This window comes from Podarcis tiliguerta (genome assembly GCF_965153285.1).
Source record: "Podarcis tiliguerta genome assembly, chromosome: 2".
NCBI classification, from domain to species: Eukaryota; Metazoa; Chordata; class Lepidosauria; order Squamata; family Lacertidae; genus Podarcis; species Podarcis tiliguerta.
This window is the reverse complement of record NC_139535.1, coordinates 32573269-32582397: the sequence shown is the minus strand read 5'-3', so window position 1 is coordinate 32582397 and position 9129 is coordinate 32573269. Positions and strand designations below refer to the sequence as shown.

The window sequence follows — 9129 nt, the reverse complement described above, 5'->3', positions numbered from 1 at the left end:
GGGATTCAGAAGGATTACTGCCTACAATACTCCAATACAATTTTCAGTGACCAAGCAGTGCCAAGCCCTGGGTTGACCTGGACTCTGAAAAACTTGTTTCCCAGGACTGTCCTTGCATTGTTTCTAACTTGGCAGGACAGCTTTCTATCTCCTGCTGGACCTGGAATCAAGACATCTTTTCATCCAGAGCTGAAAGCCTGAATTATTTCCCTAGCTCCCTCCCCCTGCTTTTAGCCCTTGATTATTTGCACTCTTGCTACAATCTACACATTCCCCTGTATCACCTCAATCCCCCATCCCCAAACATGGCAGGCTGCAGATACTAGACAATGCGACAGGGCTGTCACTACTCTAACTCACCCCTCCTCCCTCTTCCCCTGCCACTGCAAATGACAAACTAAACACTGCAATTGCCTAGTTGATCCTCAAATGATTTCTGTTTACCAGGACTCTCACAGATTGCAATGATCTGAAGGATTCTCTAAAATGGTATTTTGATAGCTATTCTCTTGAAGCTAGTCAAAACAAAAATACTGTTCTTTAAACTATATGAAGAGGCAGGTGATGTACAGTGAATTTAGGAATCAATAGGGTTTCCTTCTCCCTTAAGAGCAAACACCCGAGCTTTTCACAACAATCATTGTCAAACCAATATTCATGGGAGGTATAAAAACATTAGCAGTCACAAAACACAAGCAGTAGATTTTTTTTTTTAAAAAAAAGATTACCTCTCATTTTCTTTTAGGATCTCTTTTCCTTTCTTCCAGGTAAAGGTAGGCCTCGGAGAAGCTTTGGGTTTACACTCAATTGAAGCGTCACCACCAACTTTGACAAAAGTTAACCTTTTCAAGAAGTTTTTTGAAAAATCTGGACCTACAGCTGAAAGACAAGAGGTAAAAGGGCTTAGAACACATGAGAAGTATTATCCAACTCCTTTTTAATAAAGCTTTTTTTTAAAAAAAGAGAAAAAGCTGAATTTCTTCACTACTGGTCATGTACAGCACACACAAGTACATTTCATAATGGCACCTCTAAAGTAGGGATAACCAACTTGGTGCTCTCTAGACTCTCAGCAGTTCCAGCCAACATGGAGAATGGACCGGAATGATGAAAGTTGTAGTCTAACCACTTTGAAGGGTACCACATTGGAGAGCACCATGTTGGCTGCAAGAGCAGATGACTTAAGCAAACACATAAACGAAACAATGGCTTGCACACCAAGATGCATTTCTGTTTTTGCCAATTGCCCTACATGTTGCTGTTCCTGAAGAACAACCTGAAAATTTGGTGGGAGGAAGCCTGAAGCAAGAAGGGAGAATCAGTGGGAACTGGATTCCTTATCTTGCACAAGAAACAACATTTTCCACTCACGCAACGACACCTCTAGATCCAAGTCAAATCTGCAGTATGATTTCATTGACGTTACAAATATTGGACTCTATGCAAGATCATCTTCTCACAAAACCTTTACTGTCTGTGTGGCATCTTGAACAACTAGGGTACATTTATACTAGAGGTCCTGGTTTGCAAAGGCACTGTTCAACCAAAGGAGATTTATCCTGTGAAGGGTAACCTGAAGGAAAGGTTGAGCATGAGACATGCACATCTCCCTAGAAGCTTCATGACCTCCATGTATGTTCATCATACCATGATTGCAAATCTAAGTGATAATCAGTACAAATGTCAATAACCCCCTCAAGTCAGACCACGCCCCCTATGGACTGTGTTTTTCCCCTGTAAGTCTGTGTACCTTATGGTTCTATGTCTTCCTCTATCTCTGTGTTTCTTTAGGTCCATGGGCATTGCAAGAAGTGTGACTATTCAAAATGTTGCCTGCAAAGCACCAAAGCGCTCTGGATTTGTTTATTTATTTTGTTAAAGGATAGCAGCAGGGTTTTTTTGTTTTGTTTTAAAAAAAGCTAAAAGCTTAATTTAAGCTTTTTAATCTTAAAAACAAAAACCTGGAACTCTGCTGGCCCATCAAACAAGCTCAGGAAGGGGGAAAATACACACCTCAGCCATCTCTTAATTATTTTAAGATATGAAAGAGCAAGAGACAAACCCCCACTCTCCCCATGGGTTATGGAAGAAAGTGAATTCCTTTTATTTCATCTACAAAGTCTCCTAGAATTATTTATCTGTAATTTGGCAGCCTTGATCCATTGAAGAGGGGCTCCTGTGACTGTAAATTTCATCCACTTTGGCTCAAAGGGGAGAATTATTGTTTTATACAGAGCAGCTCAGAACCTGAAACAAAGATCAAAGCAGACAGAGCACAGTGTTTCAGAAACATAACTGATTGTTTTTTTTTTAAAAAAACAACGCAAAGATACAGGACAAAATTTTTGGGCCTGTGCACACCCCTAATAGATATACCATATAACACCATAAAGGACAGAATCAAGGAACTTTCAAAGTAATCTTGATAAACTGGAACTCTGGCCTGCAACCAAAAAATGTTCAATACACACACACAAAAACCCCATACATAAAAATAAAAAAAATCATAGGCATAATTTCAGTCTGGGGGAGACTTGCTTGACAGCCTTACATGTACAAAGGGTGATGCAGCTACTACAAAAGAGAATAGAAAGCAATAGTTCTACTCTATTCTGCTCCAGTTGAATCACCTCTGAAGTACTGTCTTCAGTTCTGGGTGCTACATAATAAAAAAGCACATTATCAAAGCAGAGTGTGTCCAGAGGAGAATGGCCCTAATGGTTTGGATACCAAGTCCTATGGGTAATGGTTGAAAGAGATGGGTATGTTTAGCCTACATGAGAGAAGATTAAGGTCTTCAAATATCTGAAGGGCTTCATGAAAGGTGGAGGAGACTCGTTTTCTTGTAGCTCCAGAAGGCAGGACTAGAACAAATGGGTGGCAATTCCAGGGAAGCAGATTTCGTAGTGGTGAGAATTGCTCAACAGAGGAACATATGGCTTCAGTGTGCTCTCCTGTTTAAGGAGTTGGACAGACACGTGTCAGGGAAGCTATAACTGCATCCAGCAAGGATTTGATGACCTTCAGGGTACCTCCCAAAACTTTCTTTGCTGTTGCAGCAGACAGGAAGGACATTTTGTTTGTAGTAACATTTTGGGCTAGTATCACCTGATACTCTGGCGGGGGTAGAGAGGAATCTAATGTTAAAGGACGGAAAGAACAGGCCACAAATAAAATAATTATGTCAGCTGCAGAAGAGGTGGGAAGGAGATCTGGCATTGGCATTTGTCAAGATGTTATATGTGTGAAGGGGCAAGTGTTCCGTTCCCCAAAAGGAGTAGCAATCTGGTCCGATTATAGGAATGGAACAAGAAGAATAAAGGAAGTTCCATAAGTGCTCAAAAAATGCAGGACCAATAATGATGAGTGAAGCGGTGCTAGGCATTTCAGGGAAAGGGTAGAGTCATAATGAAGTCTTACTCACTGAATTCTAAAAATAAATAATCATAATAAAATCCAATAAAAATCCACTGAAAAACTAGAGATCAACCCTTGTTTTCAATCTGGTTCCCTTCCCTGCACTGCAACTAATCTGTCTGACCGTAATAGCATTTGCCTGCTGCAACGGAAAACATATAACTACTGAACACCAAGTGGCAAACATGAGGTTTGTGAATGATACGACAGAAGAACATATTATCCAAGAATTATGATTAAGCCTTTATTTCCTGCCTGCATTAAAAATTATCAGTAAAAGGCAGGTACCCTTATTCCTAGTAGAGAATATAGCTGCTTAATTCAAAATGAAGGAGAGCATATTATTGTGTGAGTGCTCTAATTAAGGAACATTCTAATTATAGCAGACTTAGCAATGCATTTGTTGGACAGCAATGCTTCAGCTTCGTGTTTCACTTTTAATATATTTAGGACATCTATTCATTCCACATCCAATTTTAAGTCTCTTGGCACTGCAGTAACTTTTTGCAGAAACAAAGCATGCTTGGGTTCTTTGTCTGTTATCAGCACACAAAATACAGCTTTTTGAAGTATTCCTCAGATTAGAAAAGCATCACCCTCTGGGCCTAAGGAACTAGGTCCTTCATCCAGATCAGCACTCCTGTTGCAGGACACCTTAAGGCCAATTGATCCAGTGGAGGCTCCCATTGACAGAAAGGGTGGTGGTGGACATTTCAATCAATCCTTCCTTCCCCCTACAACTGAACACTCCACTTCCCATGCTATTTCAGAGTGTAGCCATTGCATCTCCAGTATACTTTCAGGATGGACAAGGTGCTGCACAGGAATCCCATTCCCATTCTGTCATCAACATAGTCCTATGAAACTCCTGGGATCTCTATATCCAAGTCAGAGTTTCTTTTTAATTAATGCAAAAATTACATGACCGTATTACATAAGAAGAGCCCTGCCGGATTAGGCCAATGGCCCATCTAATCCAGCATCCTCTTTTCACATGGACAACCAGATGCCTAAGGGAAGCCTGCAAGGAGGACTCAGGCTCACCAGAACTTTTCCCCTCCTGCAGTTTCCAGAAACTGGTAATCAGACACATTCTGACTGTGGAGGCAGAGATTAGCCATCATGGCTAGAAGATACTGACAGCCTTATCTTCCATAAATTTTCTTGATTAATCCCAGAACAATGGACAAATATATTCTTTGCAGATAGACTGTTAAAAGTGTTTCTCAGTGTCCTGCTCCTCCCTTTTGGCCAACCAATTGGGATGGACCATTCTTGATAATGGTGATTCTTCTGAGATTGTCCAATGTCTGTTAGCTCTTATGGTTGACTGTGCTAGGGAATCCTGGTGCCTCCGTATTCCTTCTTTAGAGAAAATCCTTTCAACAGGCCTTTTAAGTATTGGAACTATTTTACATGTGGAACTATTTTAAAATGTTTGCAATGTTTTTATATATGATTTTTTAAAAAAGAATTGTTTTATATATGGAACATTTTTAATTGCTTTTGCATTTCCCTTGATTTATGGTCATTTTATGATGGTATGTTTTATTGCTGTACCCTGCTCTGGGACCTGGTAAAGGGTGGGTAAGAAATCCAATGAACAAACAATATATGATTTCCTGGTTACACTGGCAGCAAAAGGGGATGGAACTGGTGCAGAACAGAGATTGTCCACTCCAATGGGCACATAGTAGTGGTGCTAGCTCAGTCCATAGAGTATGAAATTCTTAATCTCAGGCCCTTGGGTTCAAGCTCCACTTTGGGCAAAATACTCCAGGATTTCAGGGGGTTGGACTAGATGACCCTTGGGGTCCCTTCCAACAATTCTATGATTCTATGAATCTAACATGTCTCCTCAATTTTCCAAACTCCAGTTCAAATACAGCCCAGCCACAAAAGGTCTGACCATCATCTACTGCCTTGAGAATAATTTTCCTTAGCACAGTGGCTCGAGAGAAAAGGCCTGAATTTTAGTGACAGGTCACTGTCCCTGACAGATGCCTGTGCAAAATACCTCCAGTGCCCAGTGACCATTTAGATGTTTGGCAGCCTGACAAAGGGACAAAGCAAGATCTCACTGAGACTCTGGAGAAAATTAGGGTCACAGGGCATGGGCAGAGAAGGCAAGCTGCTCAGCATTCTATGCTGTCCCTACCCTTTAAAAGAGATCCCAACAATAAGATTTGGTAAATTCTTAAGGTCTTAAGGTCTTAAGATACAGCAATCACATCCACTTTTTATGCAATATAGATATATATTGTATGAAAAATGCCATGTACCTCTGCTCATGTTCAGTGGATGCCTCTTGTTTAGTTTTAATTTTGTTATGAGGAGTTTTTTTAAAAATTGTTTATTGGAGATGAGTTTTTCTTTTTAAAAACAGAACGATCAATCTCATGTACAGGCAAAAAAATACATTTTAAGGTATGATTACCTGTTGTTGCTACCTCTCCCCTCGTGCACAAATATTTGTTTAAATAATGTAACAAAGGACTCCCTATATAATGGTATTCCCGTTCGAATGTATTTTTATACGTCCAGGAAAATTTTCAATATAAAAAAGGTCACAGGGAATTTAATAGCTGCTGTACAAGAATAAAAAGGCAGCTGCAAAGATTGGGAATGTTCCAAATGTGTTTTGAAAAATGTTTCTTTATAAAGAGAAGAGTTTGCATGTAAAACCAAAGTGGAAAACACAAACATGCTTTACGGTTTTTCTATGTGTATATATGCTAGCATCTGAATGAGATGTGTGTTGTCCTAGTCATTCAGTAGATACACTTGTGCTGGTTTTAACCTTTAAAGCCCAATATGGCCTAGGACCCTCATACCTACGGGAACGCCTCTCCTGGTATGCCCCACGGAGGACCTTATGGTCTGCAAATAATAACATCTTGGAGATCCCGGGCCTCAGGGAGACTACGCTTTCCTTGACCTTGGCCCCGGCCTGGTGGAACGCTCTGCCACAAGAGATCAGGGCCCTGCGGGATTTGACATCTTTCCGCAGGGCCCGCAAGACGGAGTTGTTCCGCCAGGCCTTTGGTCAGGGCTCAGCCTAATTCCCCTTCTCTTTTTGTATAAGAACTAGTATGAAAGAGGCCTCCCAGTATTCTAACAGGCCCATATAAGAATAGCGTAAACACCAGGGCCTGATGCGCATTTACTGTTCCCAACCCTAATCCTGCGGAAAGCCATCTAATTAGATTTTAATTTGATCCTGACTTGTTTTTAGGAGGTAATTTAATTGTTGCTTGATTTTATACCAATGTTATATATTTGATGTTAGCTGCCCTGAGCTCGGTTTGGGCCGGGGAGGGTGGGATACAAATAAAAGTTGTTGTTCTTGTTGTTATATTATATTGATGGAACTGGGAAGCAGCCAGAAGGTCACATTTCCTCTGACAGCATAGAAACATGAAAGTATTCCCTCCACTCTAACACTTATTTATTCAGAAACCTTCAAGTACTCTGGTTACAGGTAATATACTTTACATGTTCTCTGGTTAATCTAGTACAAGACAAACTGGAAGTCATTGATTTTATACTATAATTTGTAATCAGTGTGTAAGGCAGACTTCTATAGCAGCTGCTGAATAGCCTGAAGAAGCGTCTATGGCTCTATTTGGATTTCTTTTATACGAAAGGTAAAATCCCTAATAGATTTTGCCACTATGGATTCTAATTTGTTGAATGCTACTTGTTCTTTCCTCCAGCAGCAATAATTTCGGGGTGTTCCCCCAACACTTTGTAGGCATCTATCCTCTTTAATAAAAACATGCCCAGCAAAAACCAAACACTGGCTGCTCAAGGAACACCTTAAACCTTCCTCTTTAGAAGAGATTAAAATTACAGTATTGAACATTCTCTTTGAAATATATCAGACACAATGCTATCTACTCACAAATTGTATTAACTGTATTAAAAACAAAATATTGGGCAACTGACAACACAGTTCTTGACGGTTACCATGCCTATGAAATCAAGGCCTCTAAACGGCTCGGATATCTATATTGATTCTCAAAAGGTTTCTTGGAGCAGTAGAAGGGAGCAAAACACCTGGTGACAGCAAAAAAGAAAGATGGTTTTGGTAAGGAAGGAGAGAGGGACGGGCAATTTGACATACTCATTTTTGGAAGTCTTCTATCTTGATCCAAAGACGTTATATTGGCATCAGTTTTATGGAGAATTACATGGGACTAGATTACAATCAAACAATCCTAGTGTGTAAATTTGACACATCAGAAAGTCTAAAAGCAAGATTTGTACTCACACATTACGTTTAGTGTGAACTAAAGCCTGCACATATCATAACATGATTCGTTCCAATGTTTTATGTGAACAGCAGACACATGGCTAAAAATTATGCACGTTATCAAACAAACACCCAATTCAAGGTCAGTTTCTTGGTCATTGTTTCTTCTGCTTATATGGCTTAGCCTATACAGTCTCATAGATAAGAGCTCCAGATTACAGAGCAAGGTTCTATGCTGGCTGCATTAAAATGTTCTGTTTCTGGTTCACTGCAAGTTCATACTACGGCACCAAACTATAGAAAGGGCAGTGGGGTCATGGTGCTGGTGTCACCCCTGATGTTGCATGTTTCACTGGCCCTGCCCTCAACCTGCAAACACCAAGGGTGGACTTCTGCAGCCTTTGTGCATAGATTTCAAGGAAGGTAGTCTTCTATGCAAGCAAAGAAGAAGAGTTTGGACTTGATATCCCGCCTTTCACTCCCCTTAAGGAGTCTCAAAGCAGCTAACAATCTCCTTTCCCTTCCTCCCCCACAACAAACACTCTGTGAGGTGAGTGAGGCTGAGAGACTTCAGGGAAGTGTGACTGGCCCAAGGTCACCCAGCAGCTGCATATGGAGGAGCGGGGAAGCGAACCTGGTTCACCAGATTACGAGTCCACCACTCTTAACCACTACACCATGCTGGCTGGCTGGATTCCTATGTCATCAGATGTTCAACTCATGAGGAACCCCATGCAGACATCCTACTGCCCCTTCACCATGCAGAAGGGGAATTTTCAGCATGGCACGGGGGGCAGGAATACACTTCTGTGAAATTATGGGGGAGCAGTGCCAAAAGTAGATAAGAACACAACTAACCATAGCAGGGTAGACACTACCACTCCCTGAACACCCTAGAATAACACTTAAATCCTGGACATTATGAGGTGGGGAGAGAGGAAATGCCAGCTTCCCGATGGAGGCTGTTAAAACAAACTATGCCCCCGCCTCTGGCAGAGAGCTTTAAAAACTGTTAAAGAAAGCTAAGGAGAGAGATAATACCGATCTGCCATCCACTACAGGACTTTCTACAATTCCCCCTCATATGGGCCAATGTAGAAGAGTGGCTGAGGACAAGCACTTAACGATGAAGGTCTTACAGAGGTCAAGTAACACCAAGGGAAGCTGGGGGAAATGCTCACATCTTTATGTATTACACCTTTTTCCGAATTCTTCCTTACCAGCAATGCACAACACATTTTGCACATAGGCTGTTTTATGCTGAGAATTTACTTTTGAGCAGTTAGAATCTTTGGGAGCATCTAATGATGCTCCCTTAACCAGTGGTTAAGGCATGAACTATCATTTTAGTGGGGGAGGAGGGAAATCTGAAGTCAGAACTCTGGCACCTTAAATCTACATGCTTCTGTCACATCAGAATAGTTCAGTCTGTAACTAGAGAGTGCACACTGGTAGGA

The 9129-nt window shown here is 41.0% G+C and overlaps 1 protein-coding gene across 12 annotated transcripts in view; it reads right to left on the bottom strand.

The window, feature by feature from the left end:
• The window catches only part of LOC310670124 (contactin-4), a 506424-nt gene that overhangs the window by 83367 nt on the left and 413928 nt on the right, over positions 1 to 9129 (bottom strand). For all 12 annotated transcript variants that reach the window (XM_083424800.1, XM_083424802.1, XM_083424806.1 and 9 more), the window contains one exon: positions 729 to 879. In XM_083424800.1, coding sequence (XP_083280926.1) covers positions 729 to 879 — 151 coding nt within the window. The remainder of the gene's footprint in view (positions 1 to 728; positions 880 to 9129) is intronic.